The sequence below is a fragment of the Pyrgilauda ruficollis genome, unplaced genomic scaffold, assembly GCF_017590135.1.
Source record: "Pyrgilauda ruficollis isolate IOZ18807 unplaced genomic scaffold, ASM1759013v1 scaffold12, whole genome shotgun sequence".
Classification (NCBI taxonomy): Eukaryota; Metazoa; Chordata; class Aves; order Passeriformes; family Passeridae; genus Pyrgilauda; species Pyrgilauda ruficollis.
The window spans coordinates 13,828,054-13,848,332 of NW_024510321.1; the positions used below are offsets into that span (position 1 = coordinate 13,828,054).

The window sequence follows — 20,279 nt, forward strand, 5'->3', positions numbered from 1 at the left end:
ATCTGCATGAATACTTAAATCAGGTAAAATAACTTCCCTGTTTCTGTGTAAGCTCTGTTTGAAAATCAAAGATTTTCATTATTCTGTTTGGCCACAGTATTCCCCTCAAAGTTTGTATTTGGCCAATTTTCTACTTTGATTTTCATGTCTTTCTGGAAATGGATCCACAGGTTAAACCTTTGCATGCTATAATGGTAGCCTTCATGCACAGGAGTAAAAAATCACCAGTGAATTTAGATATTGTGATATAAGATGATTTTTTTTTTCAGGTGATTAAATCAGATTTTAATTTTTGTCAAAATACTTTATAAATGTCAAATGACTTAGCTCTCATTTTTGAAAGAATAATTCACAATTCAAAAGCAGCCACAAAATGTGTTCAAGCTTTTTATTGTTTTAGAAAGGAAGATATTCAGAGACCAACACAGTGACTGTTCTTGTAATGCCTTTAAAACAAAATATTGCCTTTCCACAGTAGAGGACTGCAGCTTTGGCAGAGATAAGACTCGTTAGAAAACTGAAGGAGTTTACTGGCTGAGAAAGTGGTAAATACTTTTGAATTATAGAGACACAAGTTTATTAAGGTCTGTGAAAAGAATGCCAGTGGCTTGGACTGTAAAGGCTGAAGCTAAAATATCCTGTTCTGCCTGCCAATGAAATTCTACCTTTACAGGTACCCAAGAATACTTTAAAACATTTAAGGAGATTGTCCCACTGAGGTAATTTCCAATATCTTATACAAGGATCCCTTGATGTTTTGACTTTAAATTTCTGCCTGAATTCTGAACTAATTGGCTAGAGAAATAGTGAAGTTATTATGTATTTTTTTCTGTGTACTGTGATGATGCTTAAAGGTATTGATACAGATAAGGGGTTCACCTTGCTAGGGAATGATGTCTACCTGCATGAGAAGAAGATGACTCCAGAAAACTTTCAGTTTAAATGTAACACACAAGAACCTGGAGGTGAACAAACAGATAGAACTGCTAGAAAAATTATGTAAAATATTTATATGTTCATATTTGATAGTTTAAGCAAACCAGGATACATTTTTTAAACTGCTAATTCATAACTGCCACTCAGTCATCCTAAGTAAAATACAAATAATGAATACTGACTGTAAACTTTGTGTAAAAATCTAGAACCACTGGAGAGTAGCCAGTCACCCAGACTTTAAGGCACTCACACCATATGGGAACCATAACTAGTGCTGTTGTCAGGGTTTTGCATGTGTGTGCCTGTGCTGAAGGCTACATGAAGTCAAAGTAAATTAGTCTCTGTTTAGCTTTGCATTGTTCTGAACAGCTTTTATTTTCCTAATTAATTTAAAGATGTATTTCTATGCTGCACTATGAAAAAGTTAATTTTATCCTGTTCATGTTCCATTGTACATACAGAACTAATTATTTTTTGGGCTAATGATTAAGGTACATACCTGAAATGCAGCTGATCAGAGGTTTTGTTCATGTTCTAATATTTTTTTACTGTTGAAAGTGTCTATCCAGCCTGTCCATGCATAGAACTGATCTTTAGCCTTACTCTCTATGTCCTGGTTTATGCTATTATTTGCCCTACATGGAAGTGCTCTGTTTTCTTATATTACAAAATATTAATGGATGCCTTCTGTAATATCAGGTGTGGAAGCTTATAAGAACATCACCAGGAATGCTGAAAAGTAAATTTCAACTGCTTGGTACAATAAAGTGGGCAAAGAAGACACTCATGCCCTAACAATCAAGTTTGATTTGTGTAATCATACCTTTTAATTTTTTTTAATTGTCTTTTCATCAGGGAACAGCCTCAAGAAATGCATGGGAAGGGAGGTGGGGAGAGTGTGGATGTGTTAACCTTGGGCTTGTTGGTAGATTGGTTTTGGTTCATTTGGCAAAGAAGGCATAACAGCTATAATGTATCTTCTGAATCCTGTGTGGAGATAATAGGAGGTATCTGTGCTTTTTGAGTTCAGTTCTTAGTGGCAGAATGGTTAGGCTCTTCTCTTCCCTTGTGATATTCCAAGATATAAAATCCGTTTGTTTAACCACTATTTCTGAAAGTTATTGTGAAATGTAGATTTCATATTTGGAAGGTTTTTATAATGACTGTGTTAAAAAATACAGCTTCTGTAATTTATTGTGCAGAGCTTCCAGAAAACTGGTCATTGTTTGCTAAAGTCATAAATTCCTACAAGAAGTTTTGGCTAACTGTTTTATATTCAAAGACTTTCATAAGACCATCTTTGTGAAATAAATAGATATGAATTACAAAAATATGGAAGACAATTACTAGTAATTTCTACTGAAAACATTCTAAACCTAACCTTTTATCACATACTATATTTATCTGGAGTATAGAAAATTAAATGGAAAAGCAATGGCACCCACTTCTTTAGGAGAATTTGGCAACGGGTTTGATTGTTTTCTTGTGGGGGTCTTTGGTGAGAACATTAAATGCACAATATGGAGTTTTACATTATAAAGCAAGGTTTAATATATCTTCATAAATCAATCCAAAGTATTTAATGTAATATCTGTGCAATAATACTATTGGGGTATACTAATATGTATTTGCAATGTACATATTTATGTTGTAATTTTACATTTAGGAAAACCCCCTTTGTAACCGTAATGGTTTGCTCGGCTCAGGCTCCACAGTTCAGGCTGGAGATACGGCGTGTCTGGCACATACTCCAAGCTGATGCCTGTTGCTTTTTATAACAGTTGTTACAGTTCTTGGACATCAAGAAAGAGGGCACTAGATTCCAAAATTTCTGCATGTCTGTTGTCTACCAAAAATATACTAAATCCCTTTACCCACAAATGTATTGATCACATCACATCACACTTAAATCTTGGATATAATAGATTCCATAAACTAAGTCACATACTGTCGTGTTTTATTCCATTTCAGAAGGATTAATGTAAATTGACAGTGTTACACCAGTTTCCATTGTGTTGGCAACTGCCAGGTTGCTTTAAACATTTTGCTTACAGTTTTAGTTTCAGGAAGCAGGAGCCAGTAGCTCTTCTACCTTCATAATGAGCAAAATGTCACCATTCATAAAGTAAGGGTACTTTTATGTAAAACATTTTGCTTTTGCACCATTGGCAAAGGTAATGAAGTTTGGCTTTAGTATAGATGAAGCCTCAGACTTTAGATTACTTTTTCAAAATTTCACATTACTGAAGTTTATGATATGTAGCAAGTGTTCTGTTAAAATCTGGCTGATTGTGGATGGGAAAAAACAGCAGCCTAAGGGAGATCAGCTTATTTTTGCCCAAACTCTGTGCTTCAGGAGATCTCTAATTTTGTAACATTTGGATAACAAACCTAGAGGCTGGCATAAAGCTCCTCTTGGCACATTTTAAACATCTTTTAGTCTTATAAAAAGAAGCTTGTCCCACTAAGCTGTACATTTGTTGGAGCTGTTTAACAGTAGCTGTGCCCTGCAGCTCTTTTAGTGATAAATGAGCCATTTCAAATAAGGGCAATTGCAGCCAACTGTGCAGAAGGAATCATTAAAAAAATTTAAATAGACATTTTTGAAGCTTAAAAATGCACAAACAAAGTATGTTAAATCAAAATATATGCTGCTCCTTTTAATGGAAAAGATTGCTACTGGCTAAGTCTGCCAGCTTCAATAGGTGTGCCAAAAAGCCAAGGAATCTGGCAGAATCTGCAGATAGCAGTTCCATCTTTCATCTATATTTCTTTTCTGTATTTATCTTGCTTTAGAAAATGCAGAGAATGTCTTTTCCTTCTGACTTGGCGCTATTTCCAAACCACAGAAATACACAGAGCAGCTTCTTGCAATTGTTTAGCTCCCTGCACCAGTCTTATCCTTGTGACTGTGTGAATCATTTCTTTCTAATTTGGCAATAATAAGAAAGAAGAGCATTAAAATATTTTTATGTTTATGGAATAGTATCTTAGCTGAACTGTCAGATATAAAATTAGTTTTTTTAATTAAGAGATGCTGGGTTTAATGTGTAAAGACAGAATGCCAGGTAATTATTTTTGACATTCAGCTGATCAAAAATAGTTTCCTTGTATGTAGGGAGCTATTCAAAGAATCTGAACATAAAAAATACCAAGAACAAAGTTCTTCCTGTAGAACCAATCACTCAGTTCAGTTTGGCTTCAAGCCCTACTCATTGTAATCTTTCTTATATTGCCTTTGCAAAGTGCACTCTCTGGTATCTTTTAAGTGATAAGGACAACTTATTGATACCACTTTCAAGGAAAAGATGCTAAGGAAAAGCCCATTTGCAGTGTGTGGATTGTGGGATGGACTCTAGATTAATATTCCTGGTCACTGTTCTGTACTTTGGCATCAAATCTGAAGACCTGACAAGGCTGCCAGGCAGCACGAGCCTGATGAGAATTCTGTCCTGACTTGAGTGAGGGCAGGGACAGGATATGAATTGCTGATGCAATTATGCTCATTTTACAATCAATTGCATATGAAAGCTAAAATGTATCTTCTCCTGGACTATAAGTGAAGGTTCATATGATTTAATGTCATTAAAATTTTTATTTTAATTAATTTTGCTTTTATCTCTAAGGGTAATTATTGGCTGTATTTGTCAGCTACTAGTCAGTACAGAATTTCTTGCCATGGTTTATGATAATTCTTCACCTCTGGAAGCTTTGAAGTAAAGAATGTAATGTTAAAGTGAGAGAATATTATTAGCCAGTAACACTTTTTAATTAGAGTCTAACTGTAAATTACATGTTACCTTTGGATTTAGGGGAGCTGTAAAGCTAGATAGAAGGTGCCTTTAGGCTGATTCTAGTCTACTCATTGCATTTGTATTGAAGGTATAGATAAAAATAAAACAACTTTTCCATGACATAGGATTGAGAAAGCAGCAACTCATAAACATGTTTCCATGCTGCTGTACAGGTATGACAGTTCCAAATACTAGGATAAGATACATAATTAGGTCTCTGTGGAAATAGAGAAAAGTTTAAAATATGAAGTAGGTCTTTAGAACACCTAAAATCAAAATTGCCTGTCTAAAGGTCCTGTCCTTCACCAATTCTTGTCTACTGTCCACCTTGACCACAGGTATGTGGGATGAATCCAGGTTTATTTGCTCTTTGTATCTCTTACATTGTATCTGTACAATCTGCACAAATACAACATTCATTAGACTGGATCCACTCCTTCTCAGAATTCCAGAGAGACATGATTGCTGGACTCCATAGGCATTATAGGCTAAGGGAGTGTGTATATATTGAAAAAAAGTCCATCATACTTTGGCACTGGATTTGCTGAACATTCATGTTGTAGAGAATATTTTATTAGTCTTTGGCTTCTCAAAGCATTTTGCAGTTGATTACTCTATTGGTGTGCAATAATCCTGTTGCTGTCTGGAAAGGTGGAATTGACCATGCTTGGATTTTAAGAGAGCATTGAGCAGCACTCTTCACCAAAAACTGTTAAAGAAGTTAAAATGCAATGTAATGAGAAGGCAGAGTCCTAGAGAGGATAAATAACTGTTTAAAACTCAGGAATCAAAGTTTAGAAATTAGGATGAAGTTTTGGAGCCAAAGGATCTTCATAAATGGTAATGGGAAGGGCGGTAAGTGCTGATATCACAAACTGCTGACAACACACTTCTCTGTGATAGTGCAGACAGAGACAATAGCAAACTGCAGTTCACTGTGCAGAGCCATAGAGGTCAAATGTCCTGTGCAAATACATCACAGCTCAATGCAAAGTTTGCCCCTTTCATAGACTTACTACACTGAACAGTTTTGCACACTGCATGTACAGCAGATGCAGAGTGCCAGTAACTATTGGTTAGGACTGAAAATGTTTGGCTGAAGCAGTAAAGTCCTTGCAAACAATTTGGACAGAAAAATTTTCAATGTAAGATACAGTTAGGGACACTATGAAGCCCTGACTTGGCTTCTGATTGATCAGGCTGTTTCTGTTAATCTTTCTGCTCTTGAATCCAAGAATCCTCATGAAATTTGCAGTTATATGAAGGTGTTATTTATCCTTAAATTTTTGTTGACATCCTGGAGTGTGGGGGGAGAAACTGATAGTCTGTTTAATTCTTCTGCATCAGAAATGCATATGAGGGAATTGTATTTTGAGAAACCACTCTTTCACAAAATTTACAATATTCTGCATAAAGATACTTCTGTTCAGAGAAGGATGTTACGTTCCTTAATTGTCATCATGAGTCAAACCCATGATGTGCTGTTTAAATGAGAAAGTAGCCTGTGTGAGTGGGGAGCTGATGAAGTAGAGAGCACATTCCCCGTGTGGGAGCAGTACTTTCTCTTAAATCATCTTCCACATACTGTTTTATTTAGGTGGCAGCATGCCTCAAACATACTCACCCAAGAATGCCCAACACATGGTCAGTAATATTCTTGTGCTTACACTCATGTTGTGAAATAATGTCTTGGGTAGCTGGTTAGCTCCAACCATTTCATCCTGCCTGAGAGACAAAGGAACCACCACACCACGTTTGAATCATTATTCTTTTTACCTTTTGCAGTAACATTCAGGTAGAAGGTTCACATGTTTTTTTTCTCTCCTGTGTTAAAGCACAGAGTTGCATGGTTTTAGAAAATTAATTTTCACATCTTCCCCCGCATGCTTTAACCAGCTTTAGCAGAGCTTTTATGCATGTGGTACAACCTCCACTTGCCCAAGCACAACTATAACTTTCTTTTTATAGAGCTAAAAGAGCTCAAACTAATGAATAAGCCAAAAACATTTCCAAAACCTGAAGCTTGGAATTGAAGCTGAGACGTTAAAAAAATTGAGGAACAGGCTTTTGTTCTAATCAGAGAAAAATTTTAAATTTAATTTTTATTAATTGATTTTTCATTTCCTACTTCATAGTTACATCTTTAGAGAGGGAAGTAAGCAGATCAAGGTCTCTAGTATTTCTGACATATAAAAGTCAGACAGGTATTATTGCTTGCTTGCTTGTTTGCATACAACACAGTATTTTTAGAAGTCTCTGATCTCACAAAGCTTCCAAAAGCCAGCAGCCATTCAAGCACCTTGTGGCCAGAGTCCTTGAGTGGCTTTGGAGAGACATTTTGCTTATTTTTGAAAAACTATCTAACTCCCCTCTAAAGTACTGTTTGCAAATCACAAATACTTTGGTTGAATATGGCCTGATTGGAGAGCTAATTCAAGCAACTCCCTTGGTTTCAATCACCAAAAAACCAAAGCATTAATCTGTCACAATAAGTGTACATGGTAATGGTTTTCCACAACACAGTCTTTTTAAAAGCACACAAATTTCCAGCACATGTAAATATATTTTATGACAACTGACCAAACTGTTCATAAATAAATTTGCATTTAATATAGGAAGATGGCTCCTTAATATAAAATAATTTGGTCTTAGCTCTAATAGCAGAAAAAAAGAAAAGCTGTTTGAGAATCTTGAGAAATAAATGGTAGCATACATTTAATTTTCTGATATTAAGAAAATTTAGATGTACTAGTATGAATGAACATGTGGACTGTAGATGTACTCTTGTCCATTAACAGCCCCAGATCTTTTCTTGCTTCATCACATTCGGTTTCATATTTGTATGAATAGAGCTGGTCTGTGTTCATACCATCTCTACATTTATTTACCCTGTGTTCTAATTCAACATTTTCTAGTACATTTACTAGTCTAAAATCAGATTATATGTTGAACAGTACCACTCATCTTCCAGTTTATGTAAATGTATGCACTGTTGCCACCCCCACATCTTAAAACACAAGACTATAGAACAGTCTTCTTGTGTGCCACAAAAAACCCAGCTTTAAAATGTGCTGGCTACTTATTTCAAACAAATGCTATTGTACAAATTCAAAGGGAGAACCTCCTGCTTTTATCCCCAGACTCTGATATGTAAGGTTTACTAGCAAAAGCACCTCACTGGTTTTGATTATAATGATCATATGTAGGAAGAGAGACCGACCCTTAGAGCATTGGACTTAAAGCTATATTAACTTTAGAGATCAAAATCAGTACTTTCAATTGAAGAAGAGAGTTTGAAGTCAGTTCACACATACCAGTAGATCTAACATACTTTTAAAATATTGTTCCAGTCAGATTATGTCCTCAGATTCCTATTCTCAGGATAAGATGCACTTGAGAGAAACATTGTAAAACTTGTAAAATTATAAAATTGTAAAAATTGTAAAATTTGTCAAGTCTGGAAAATGTAGTGTCCCTTTTACTGCAGTTCAGTGTTGGTTTCAAAGATGGAATAGTTAAGAGTGCATTTCAGGAATATCAGACAAACCAAAAGAAACAAAAAACACATTATGTTTTCAGAGCATTGCTGAGAAATCAGATGGAGCCCTTCAGAATGTCAGGGTTAATGGACAGCTTAAACCTCAGGTTTTTCCTCTGACTTGCTGCTGATAGTTTATTTGCAACTGCCCCTGATTAACTTTCATATACTCTTCATATGATTGCTAGAGATAGACAAAATTATAGTATTTATATCCAAAGTAATGTTAAAAATTTTGAAACAAAACTTAATTAGCAATTCTTTCTCAATTTCCTATACTACGTCCTCAATAGTGTTTAAGAAGGACAGGTAAAAGTCATACACCTACAAAACGAAAAGGAAAGTAAAGAGTGGAAAAGTAAGTATGGAAAAGGAGCAGGAAATTAAAAAATGATTGGTCAGGCTTGTAATGATACAAAGGGAGGATAGTCCACAACATGTTACTGAGCCAAAGTAAACCATGAAAGGGACATCCATGACATAAATTTACAGTTTTGAATGTCCATTCCATATAATAAGTTAGCAGGCTCATAATTTAATCTTAATAAAATTAATATCCATTGGAATGAAAAATAAAATTTTGAAATGTCACTGTACTGAAATTACCAAAAAAGTTCTTAATTCTCTCTATGCCACCAAAAGCTTTTTATATGTTAATCTCCTTTTGAAAACTACAATGAAATAAAAATAAAATACAGAAAGTGGTTCAAATAAAAATATGCTGTGAACCCTGGGTTTCATCACTTTTGGATTATCAAATCTGCCTATTGTTTTTTATGGGATGAATTTCATATCCTGTAAGACTTTTTGTACATTGGAATGTTCATGATGATTGAATTCTTTCTTAATATTGCACTAAACGTCTTGCAGCTGAATGGAGATTCAAGCTGTCTGCCTTTAAGGTCTCCAATTTGTTCCATATAATGGTACCTTTTAAACAAAGATTAGAAATAATTTTGATTACTAGTTTTATTTAGCTACTTCACCTTTTCTTGATATTTTTATAGGCAGTTAGATTTACACCTAAAATAGTTCTAAATATTCCTCTGAAATCCTGTAAGTATCAAATAGAGGTGGAAGAACCTTTAAACTTAGAGTATTTTAAAGTGGTTTGCAAATTTGCAGTTTTTAAACTATTCTAATTTCACCATTTGACATTTTGTTCGTTTTCTCCTTGTCAGTGATATTCACAGTTCTCTGCCCATTTATTGTGTCTTTGCAGAGAAGGAGGGCATCCTTCTCTAAATAACTGTATAAGGAAAAGACAGTAAAACAGATGAGGTGAAGAGAGAGCTGTAGAGTGTATTCATATTTTGCAGCTATATAAACATTTGCCAGTATATGTGGGTGTACCATATTATAGTTCCCTTTAGGCATATAGGTTTTATGTATGTCTCCAAAGTTATGCAATGCAACATTTAACCTTACTGGAGAATATGACAACTGTATTCTTATTTTGTATGTTATTATTGTGTGGTCAAGAGATTTCTTTTCAAGAGTGTTGTTCCCATTCAGATATTGAAGAAATATGGCCCTTGTCCTAGATGCCTTTCAGGTTTTTTGTAACAAAGGAGGGAACTAAACAAAATAGACAAAAATGGATGGACAGCAGGTAGGAAAAATGGAAAAATGAAGCTGTACCCAGAAGAATTTTAAGCTTCAAATCTATCATGATGTAAAATTAGTTGTAGTTCACTGAAACTGTTTATCCTAATGAAATAGTAAGCATCTCATGGTAAAGTACCAGTAATCATATATTCAGAATATTTCACTGAGACTATCAAGCCCTACTCTTTTTTTCCCATCATTTCCTGGCATTTTGTGGGATTCATCTTGCCAACAGTCATTTTGTCCCAGGCAGTCACATAAGAAAAATTACTTGCCAAGGACAAATCACCTGTCTTAAGTCCTGAGACAGGTGAGATAGTTTAAATGCACAAAAAACTGCAGGCAAGTCTGTTCTCATCCTAACTTGGAGTCCTGCACCTCTTTGGAGGAAGTGCACAGGTTTTCCAGCTCCTGTACTCTTTCTGAGGGAGTATGGGAAGGGTGAGAAAGAGGAGATAGTTCCTGGCCAGCCTGCTGGGTACCATTGTTTTCAGGCGTACCTTAGCCCAGGCTGCATCCTTTGGACTTGCTGATACCCCCCAGCCATTTTTGAGTGATTCCAAAAAGTTGCCCTTTTCCTGTGGCTGCCAGAACGGACATGTGTTTTGTGGAAGAGAGAAAAGACAGAAATAAGACAAGAAAGGAAAAAAAGCCAGGTGTAATCTTCCCAGAACTTCTCCCACCCCAACCAGAGAGCTTCAGTTTCATCTCTTTATGTTCAGAATGAGTGAAGTGGGCTGCACCAGGGGTTGCTCTGACTTTAGTCCCAGGGAGGAGAGACCCTGTGCAAGGGGGACTCAGCACAGTGAGTGTCAGCCTTGCCCATTTTTTGCCTTTATTGGAATTTCTTGATATTGGATTTTGTACAGCTGCTAGCTCAGATTGTTGCCTGGTGCATGGGACTTTAGTTTGAAATCTGTTTTCTTTGTGCCACCTGAGAAAAAAAACCCAGCCAAACAAACAAAACATCCCAGAACTTACTTGCGCATCTTCTTTTTAAGAGTATGGATATGGTACATGTTGTCTTATCCTTTCGTTCAGCTGAAAAGGAAAATCAGGAAATTGGCTGAATTTTAGTTTAGAAACAGTGACTTAGCTTAACCGTCATTATGCTTTGATTGTGGAGTATGTTTTATTATTTATAATTTAATTTTATGAGAAGTATTTTCGTAGGAATATGTGTAACGCAACACTCTAACTAGGTGCTTTAATATTTTCCAGTGTGCACTATGGTGTTGAAAGTTAGAAAATGCTGGCTGGATCTAGACTGATACTTTCTTGGATAAGCCTATACCATATGCTTTTATTTAAAGTATTTTTTTTCTTTTAGGTTAGATTTATAAAAAACATGTGAAAAATGTCTTTTTCTGAAAAAGAAGTGTTACACAATTAGAAAATCGCAGTGCTAGAAATTTTGCATCCTTCAGGAAATGTTGCATGTAAAAGAAGCCAGATACTAAATCTAAATTAAAAAAAAAAAGCAAGTCCTACCACCAACTGGAAATGCTATGTCAATCTACAAGATGTTGTACTGAAGTGTATGTATTTAGTTCCAGGAATTTTAAGCTCTATGTGAACTCTGACTGGCTTCCCAGTATAGATATGAATCTTGTTGAAGGAGTTTATCCATATTTCCTTCTGATTAGAAAAATTTAAATAAGATTTGTTTTACAGGGCAGAAAACCTAAAGAAGCCAGGACAAAAAGGGCATTAAGTATTTTTTATATAGTTATTCTTTATTCATAATTTTCACCCACATTCACAGGACTCTGGGGTATTGAATAGGCTGATCTTTTATCTGTTTTGTGTGAGCAGGGGAGCCTCTTTCCAACAGCCGTGTTCTGCACTTTCCTTTGTTTTATAAAACTTGTTGTGGACACATCACATGACTAACCCCTTATGGGAAGATTATTTCATGCCTACCTCTATACTTCCTGCAATCATGACACCCTATGCTTTCTGCTGCCCCTCTCTGAGTCTGGAAGCTGCAGTGATTGTGGATGAAGGAAAGTGAGTAATTCTAAGTTATTGTAACCAGTACATGGAGACCATCTGAGATTTTTTCAGATTTAGGTTTTGTTGGTACAATATTTACCTCTGCTTTTTCTGCTTTTAAATCCCCTTGGGCTACTTCTTTTGTAGAAGTGAAAAAATCTAGAAAGACATCACTGTTTGCAGGGATACAGGCTAGAGACTGACATGCTGAGGAGCATGGAGATTTACTGAAAAGGGTGTAGAGATTTTGTAGACAACAAGCAGAACATTAGCCAGCAGCGTGTTCAGAAGTCACAACTCTGGACTTACAGCAGAAGCACAGCCAGTAGGTTGAGGGAAGTGATTGTCCTCTTTAACACTCATTAGATCACACCTAGAATTCTGCACCCAGCTTTGGCCTTCCATGTAGGGAAGATATGGAGAAACCATAAAGATATGGATAAACCATAGTAGGTTCAGCAGAGGACCACCAGGATGGTCAGAACCTGAAGCATTGCTCTGTGAGGAGAACCTATTGAAACTGGGCTTTTTGAGCCTGGGGAAGAGAGAGCTTTAGGTGGACTCAGTAGCAGCCTTGCATTTCCTCTGGGGGGGTTCAGTCATCAAAAAGGTGGAGCTAGGCTTTTCACAGCGATGCATGGCAAGAGGATGAGAAACAATGAGCATAAACTAAGTCAAGAGTAAATGGGTATAGGGAAAACCTTTTTCTCCACCAGGTCAGTCAGACATTGCAATAGGTTGCCAAAGATGTTGTGCCATCTCTATTCTTGAAGTTTTTTCTCAATCAGACATAAAAACTCTGGGCAACCGAGCCGAACCTCATATCTGACTCTGCTTTGAGCATGACCCTAGGCTAGAGATCTCCTGAGAGCCCCTCTGTTCTGAATTACTCTGTGATTGTGTTGTCATAATATAGTATCACAATTCTGGGGTAGTAATAGCAAAATCTTAATTGTTCTGAATATTTAAATTATTTGGCTGTGCATTGCTTTTTGATTCCAGAAATGCTACATATGCCCTGTACATTCTCCAAACAGCTTGTATTTGTGCTTATTTACTGGTATGACGTGCAAACTGTGCAAAAATATTGGACTCTAGCCTTGGAATATAGATACCTGCCAACAGAAAATGAAGGCTACATGGTGCTGCAAATGTTTTCTCTGTCTATGGAAAGTGCCTTTTATGTGCCAGAAAGAAGCATTTATACCACATGCTTTTTTTACTGCTTCTCACATCTGTTAACATTTACATGTGTCAGAAAACAATACCTGAACAGTAAAGGGAAGGGATACATGAAGTTCAAGGGTATTATATCAAGAAAAATGGCATGTCATATTGCATATAGTACATTGGAATAAAAGAAAAGGAAAAAGGAAAAAGATTTCTTGGACTTGTCAAATATACCTAATATGTGGGCGTAGTTTGTATATACTATCTATGAATGCATTTCCATACCTGAATTGAATGACCCAAATTGCCAGTAAATGGAACTGAACCCATGAAAGGGTCAAGGAGTGATAATCAGGAGGTGAAAGACTTATAAATGTCTTGGTTTATTAGAAAAGGAATAAATTTTATTTCATTAAAGGCAGGATTTGTATCAAAATCTTCAAAGCTGGATTTCTAAATACAGAATTACCTACTTCTATTGAAATACTTTGCATTTTTGATAATCTTCTCTTCAGCTGTCTTTTTGTCAGTACAAAAGGAGTAGGTTAACTGACAAATGTTGCTGTATATCCACAGTCCTTAGAGGCAGCTACTGTATTGGGCAGTGTTTCCAAGAATAGTGCTTTGAAGTCTCACAGTGAAAATCCTGAGACACGGTGTAGTACTGGATTTTGTATGACGTGGCAGTTCTTGCAGATGTTACCACTGGCAAGTGATTTAGAAGAAAATTAGAGAGAAACTAATCTGTGATCCCCTGAACACAGAAGGAAAAAATCAGTATTTGATACCTTTGTAAAAACTGGTGTTTGCATTGGTTGCATATGTACCACTAGTTCTTTGGTATCTATTTGGGTCTTTTGTACCAGTTTCATGTAGGATTCTGTTCTTTGATGCCTCACCCTGATTATCCAAAATGCACCTGCAGTAAAGAGCATGGACCCTCCCCTATAGCTATTATCATTGCTTAATATTGAGTTCTCTGTGGAAAGTGACAGAAAATACCTATTCTCCTATGTCTTTTGAGTCTAGAAAGAAATTATGGCTAAAATAAGAGATAATTAACCTTGAATTGAATCCTACCTAACATGTAGTCATAACAAAGGCAAAGGTCAATTTTTGTTTTTTCCTATACTCCTAGTAGATAATGTATCTCCAAAACACTGTATTTGATGAACATCTGCTCTTGCACATGGATACAAGTCTTATCTGAAATTATTGTGGATGTTAGAGTTCCACACTCACTACACTGAAAAAGCCTTGCATTAGATCTGTGAAGATGCAATGAATATTCACATAAGGCATATGGTTTCATTGCCCCCAAATTTAAAACCTAGCTCTCTGTCAAAACCACCATATGAACAGCATGTGCATACATATTTTTTGGGTTTGAGTCAGGGATATGAAGGATCTATAGCAGTATTCTTCTGTTAGTTGCACTAGAAAGTTGTGAGGCACCTGAAGAATCACATGGTAATTTGAAGTGATGAGAAATCAATTCTTGACAAATGGCAGAGAAGAAAGCTGTTCATCCAGCAATGTTACTAAAGAAAAACATTGAAGTTAAGCATCTGATAAGCTTGCATTCTGGTCTTTGTGCTTTGTAGAGCTGCTTTATCATTACAGGTAGACCTGTGGTTTCCTTGGTCTTATATCCACCTGAAGTCAGTGGTGAACCTTCCACTGACTTCTCTGGTTGCTGACCCTGGCCCAGGTTTTGCCCACAAATAATGTATAGAAACATAAACCTTTCTCCTATCATTTCTTCTAATGTAATTTTAACTCCGGCCAATCCTTCCAGAAGGGTTCATATTTTAAGAGTCCTACCTAGTTACTTGGACCTAGATATCTGATTACAGGAATGGAAATTTTAAGAGGAAGGATTCCTAGAAAAAATTATCATTGATGCTTAATTGATAATACTGTTTCTGACATAATTCAAGCCTGTCACAGGCACTCTTACATGTTGAATGTAGGGGTCAAAGGGTGAAAGGTGACTGGAAAGATGCTTGTTTTGTACATTTGGCTAACACAAATACTTCCTCAAGTACAAAATGCTTTGATCTGCTAAGTAAATGCCATATGTGTGCAGCTGTGGCCCATGCCTCACGACTGCTGGAAGGTTAGGAAAAGGTAGCATATGAATTTGATGTCTGCATTCAATTTATGCTTTTATATTTAGCAGTTCATAATTTTGTGTAATATTTTAGCTGTATGAAAAATATGCACCAGGGCTGAGTGATAACAGATTTCTCTGTGGTTTAACTCAACATTGTTTGGGTGAATACAGATTCCTAAGTATTGCAGACTGAAAATACAGGTTTTAATTAGAGCTGTCTGAGCTTCAAAATACCTGAACGCACATTAAGCCTGGCAAATTTTCAGAAAGCTGGGGGTTGTGTGGAGCTGATTTAAGCTAATCAAGAGTCTTTTCTTTTCCAACTATATTGCACATGTAGTTGCATCACCGACTTGCAACACACTGAAGTGAGATCCAAACCCATTATTAATGGTTTTTTGATATATAAAAATGTTTTATCACCAAGGCCTGTCTTGTGTCATACTCATGTTGAACAGTACCTTATCCCCAGGGAATTTCCACTGAAAAATTTGAATGGCTTCCAGAGTAAAGGATCTACTATACATGACTGAAAAGCTGAATCACCTCCAAAAGTTTGGTGCCTTTCTTGAGCTTTCATTTTTCAGTTTTACATGTGAACGTTTAAGACTGATATGCCCAGATCTATATCCCTCAAGATGTTTAATATGAGTTTAACATGAGCTGTGACAATAAAGAAACCTACTGCAGTCAATGGGACACAAGGGTCCATCACATGAATCCAGTTTCATGATCAAGACCCAAAAAAAAAAAAAAAAAAGAAGCATTACTTTGTCTATTAAAAATATTGAGCATGTACCTTTGGAGGGAAAATTGTGACTCATGTGACTCACATAAAGCATGTGCAATTTCTCCTTACAATAGCAGAAATACAAGTCACAATCAATGAACAGACATAGTGCAATGACCAGAAAAAAAAGACATGAAAATATCAAATCACAAGTAAAAATATGATAAAATATAATGCATTGCACTTTTATGTGGATGTTAATAGATAAATGCCTACAAAAGTATACATGTGGTAGATACATGCATATGTATGATCCAGTGTTGTTAATATGACTGTAAGTATTTTATTTATCAGATGTGTGGGTTAATTAATGCAATTATTCTAGGTATGATTTGAACGTTACTGAAATGGAAGCACATTGATTTGTTTTTTTCTCCTCTGTGTTTTTGCTAGCTCCTACTGGCCATGGTAGGCTCTACAGATGACACTCTGCAGGAGGCAGCAGCTGGTTGCATAGCAAACATTCGCAGATTGGCTCTGGCAACAGAAAAAGCAAAATATGGCTGATGCTTCAGCAGCTTTTACCAACACACTTGTTTAGCAATTCAGCTACATTTAAATACACAACTACTCCTTCTAGCATCTGTATTTCATAGCAGAGCTCATCTATTTGAAGATAATTTAATAAAAACAAATCTGTGGAAACTTATGTTTGATTTTACATTACAGGTTTATCATCCCTAGGTTTGATAAAACACTCATACCTAATTTTGTATGTCTTTTAGCATTACATCCATCCAAAGACCATCAGTTAAGATATGTCAAAGACATTTTCTACAACTGATATGCTTTTATTTTAATTCATTGTAGCTATACATGGTTTTGCTTATCTGTGACATTACAATAAATTTTGCTTCTCTGTGTGTGTGGTTATGCAGCAATTTATGAATGTCTTGAACAATTCCCTGCATTATAATCTTGTCCAGTCATCCTCTTATTATGCTTTTGCCTGTTTGATCAGTTGTGACTCACAGGAGAGCAGAAAATGCAGATACATGAAACTCACATCTGGCATTATATAAAGGCTGCAAACAGCTGTAGCAATAGACATCACTCCAAATTTCCCATTTCTACCAACATCAAACAAAATAGTGCTTAATTTTATAAGTAGCTGGTGAAATGTGTTTTAATTAACACGTTTAACTCAGCTCTAAATAGAGAGTCAGATTTTAGATTTACATTTGCACATTATCTTTTTGTTGTTTTTAATTTTTAAACTGAAGACAACATTGTATTGATGTAGTTAATTTATTTCTGTATAAAATTATGTTCAGAATTACACTTGCTTTCAAAAATGCACAGAAATTATTATTGATACTATAAATTATAAACCCACTCTACATACCATGCTGAACAAATAATGCTAAGCCATTTCTGTGAGAGCAGTAATGTCTTAATTACAACCACAGACTGCAGGCAAAAATGAACAAAAGCAAATATTTAAATGACTTGCATTTGTCAAGGACTCACTTCTGAATTATTTTTTTACTTCCCTTAATAATTAACAATTTTCTTGGTTTAGAAGCATTTTGTAATTTCATTATTTTCCTCCAACTAGAATGACTTCTCAAAGCAACTAACTTTCTTGCTGACAGAAGCTTCTGAAGACGACATAATGCCAATCCACCTGTTTATTTGTGTTTTCTCTGAAGCAGACATGAAGACTCATTTCAAATATCATTTTGGAAGACTTGCACAATTCTGAAAAAGGAAAATTACGCTGGGGCCTTAGGGAAGGTGTTGAGGCTATTTTAAAGGAAGCCAGCTGTGGACAGATGCTGAAGCAGTGTGGAAATCAAAATGTCAATCCAAGTAGTATTTTTTGATCAGTGCAAACACCAACATAGTCACAGGGTTCATCACAAGCTCCATCAGCATCCAGTGACCACATAATGCTATTTTAGGTTTTTTCAAGCTCTGCCCCAAAAGCCTGGTATGTTATTTTGACTAAACATTTCTGTATTATTATACTGATGTCACAGCTGTAGTAGTATCATATGCTTCATTGCTATATCCAAAAATACTTCTAAAATAAATGCTAATTGCCAAATTCATTTGAAAGAGAAGAGGCTTGATTTTATTTTTGTCTCTTCTGTGAGAGGAGCTGTGGATACAAATAGTTTATCACAGTCTCACTTATGAATAACACGTAAAATGGTAGCTTATTTTTCTAACTGTTGAAGGGCAAAAACTCCCTGAAAATAACTCCTGTCCTTAGCTTAACCTCTCGAGGCACACTTGACTGTTTAGTGTGGGTTTCAAATGGAATAAGTTCTAAAGCAAACTTAATTTTATGATACAGGTGTCAGGGCAATAAATGTCATGTTTCTGACAATGAAATGGCCTCAGTTTGCCATTCTCACTCACACTGGTAGCCCTTGTGCCTCCAAGTAGTTAATCTGAAACCTTTATTTAAAACCTCAGACAGTTAATCCCAGACTTAAGATAACTTACTTGTGCTGTTTTCTTTTCCTTTACCATGCCTGCAGTTTTAAAGTTCTGTACTAGGAGAATTGTTGAAATCAGTACAGATCACCACACAGGCAAAGAACTAGTATTAGAAAAATACATATTTTTTGGCCAAAACTGGTTGATTCCATGTAATTAATATAAAGAGATTTAGTTGTTGGAAAATGAATAAAATGAATGTGATCCCTGGCCCCTGTGAGTGATGCAGTACAGCATGTACATTTGAAAAGCTTCCACTTTGTCCACAGATCTGAGATCCACAGTGCTGCAGCCCTCTGAAAAGGGATCCTCACAAAGCTGGGTCCCTCATGCTGCTCACACAGCCCTCCAACCCTCCTGGCAGTGCCCACCAGCCTATTCAGGCCCTGGCACCAACCCAAGGCACTGCCACCACCCAGGCCCAGCACTCCCACTGCGCATACCCAGGCAGCAGCCAGCTCCCACCCCTGGCTCCCATGCTTGGGAGGGAAATGCCTTCACTCCTTGCTCTTTCCACCAGCTGCTTCTTGTCCATGTAAACCTGTAGCCTCTTAGGAAATATGGTTACACTGCATATGGGGCTCAGTATTATTTTCAACTGAGAGCAATTGGATGTACAAATTATTTTAGCTGCAAAAACGTAGTGATTTATAAGGGGAGTCAGGGTTTGTCCTGTTCAGTTGCCATCATCTGCTCAGTCTGCTCCCTCCATGATTTCTCTATACGATTCCTATATTTTCACAGTTTTGTAATATGTCTTTTTTACCCAGTTTATTTACATTGATGTTACCATCAGCAGAGAGTATCCAACAGTTTTCACAGTTTCAGGAGCCAGGCCCCAGCTCTGCAGAGCACCATGCTCCAACTGGCAGTCACAATGCCAGGCCTGCTCTTCACCAGCTGCTCACTGTCAGCTTTGTTCCTCAGTTACACTCAAATGTCAAAAACCATGGAGTCCAAGTAAGAAAAGTTGTCATGAGAAAGTGTTGTTCTGAGTATGGAAATACTAGAGTTGATGAGAAAAAAAGCGAGAGAAGAAATCTTTCACATTTATGCAATTATTTCTGGAACCTTATAGGCCCACTACATCTTTCAGTCTACACATCTGTCAGCAGCAAGATAGCTTTTCTTCTACTACTCCATGACTTCATGATTTATTGCTTGGTGACAGATAATCATTATCAATAATTTAATTGTCCCAGGATGTTCAAACTACACATTTGAATCTGGGATTTATGTTCATTTCCTTTTAGTGTTCATGCTAATGACAAGTGCATGTGTTCTGACACACGATATTGTCTCCAAGTTGTAAGAGAAATATAAACTTCACGGCCTGGGTGCAAGGAATCTGTGATATATTAGGGGCTTTGTTATTCTGCTCCATCACCAAAACTTTCCTTTGGAAAGTAAATGAGCTTGAGACTCACAGGGCTGTCTCAAGATTTGACTCAGTAATATGCCTTAGGCTAACTGATCACTGAAAGCGTGGTACCTTTTTCATTCCATGTCTCCTAAAATGAGTTGAGTGAGCTGCTTATGCTGGGGGTCAGATGTGAATTATCCCAGGAGGCTGAACTAGATAATATGTTAGTTTAAGAATTTCATCTCATAATAAATTAAATGGTTGTTCCTTTCCCATTTCCACCAAAATAATCTTTGTTTTATACATGACAGCAAGATGACTGCGATGGAAACATGTAATATGTTTCTTCAGCAGTGGAATTCAAGTTTCCATGCAGGCTGTTAGCAGAGCTTATTTCCAGAGTCAGAAGCTGACTGCTCCCCAACTGCAAATTGTGGTTTGCCTCTTCTTTAGCCACTTAATCTTTGCCACACACTGCTCAGGATCCAGAACAACAGAAGGAGGCTGTTCTGCATCTTGGC

The 20,279-nt window shown here is 36.5% G+C and overlaps 1 protein-coding gene across 1 annotated transcript in view; it reads left to right on the top strand.

Annotated features, from left to right (window-relative positions):
- ODAD2 (outer dynein arm docking complex subunit 2) overlaps positions 1–16,462 on the top strand; it is a 67,857-nt gene extending 51,395 nt beyond the window's left edge. Inside the window, exon 15 of the mRNA XM_041489011.1 lies at positions 16,341–16,462. Within this exon, the coding sequence (XP_041344945.1) occupies positions 16,341–16,454 (114 nt within the window). The 3' untranslated portion in view covers positions 16,455–16,462. The remainder of the gene's footprint in view (positions 1–16,340) is intronic.
- The last annotated feature ends 3,817 nt before the right edge of the window (positions 16,463–20,279 follow it).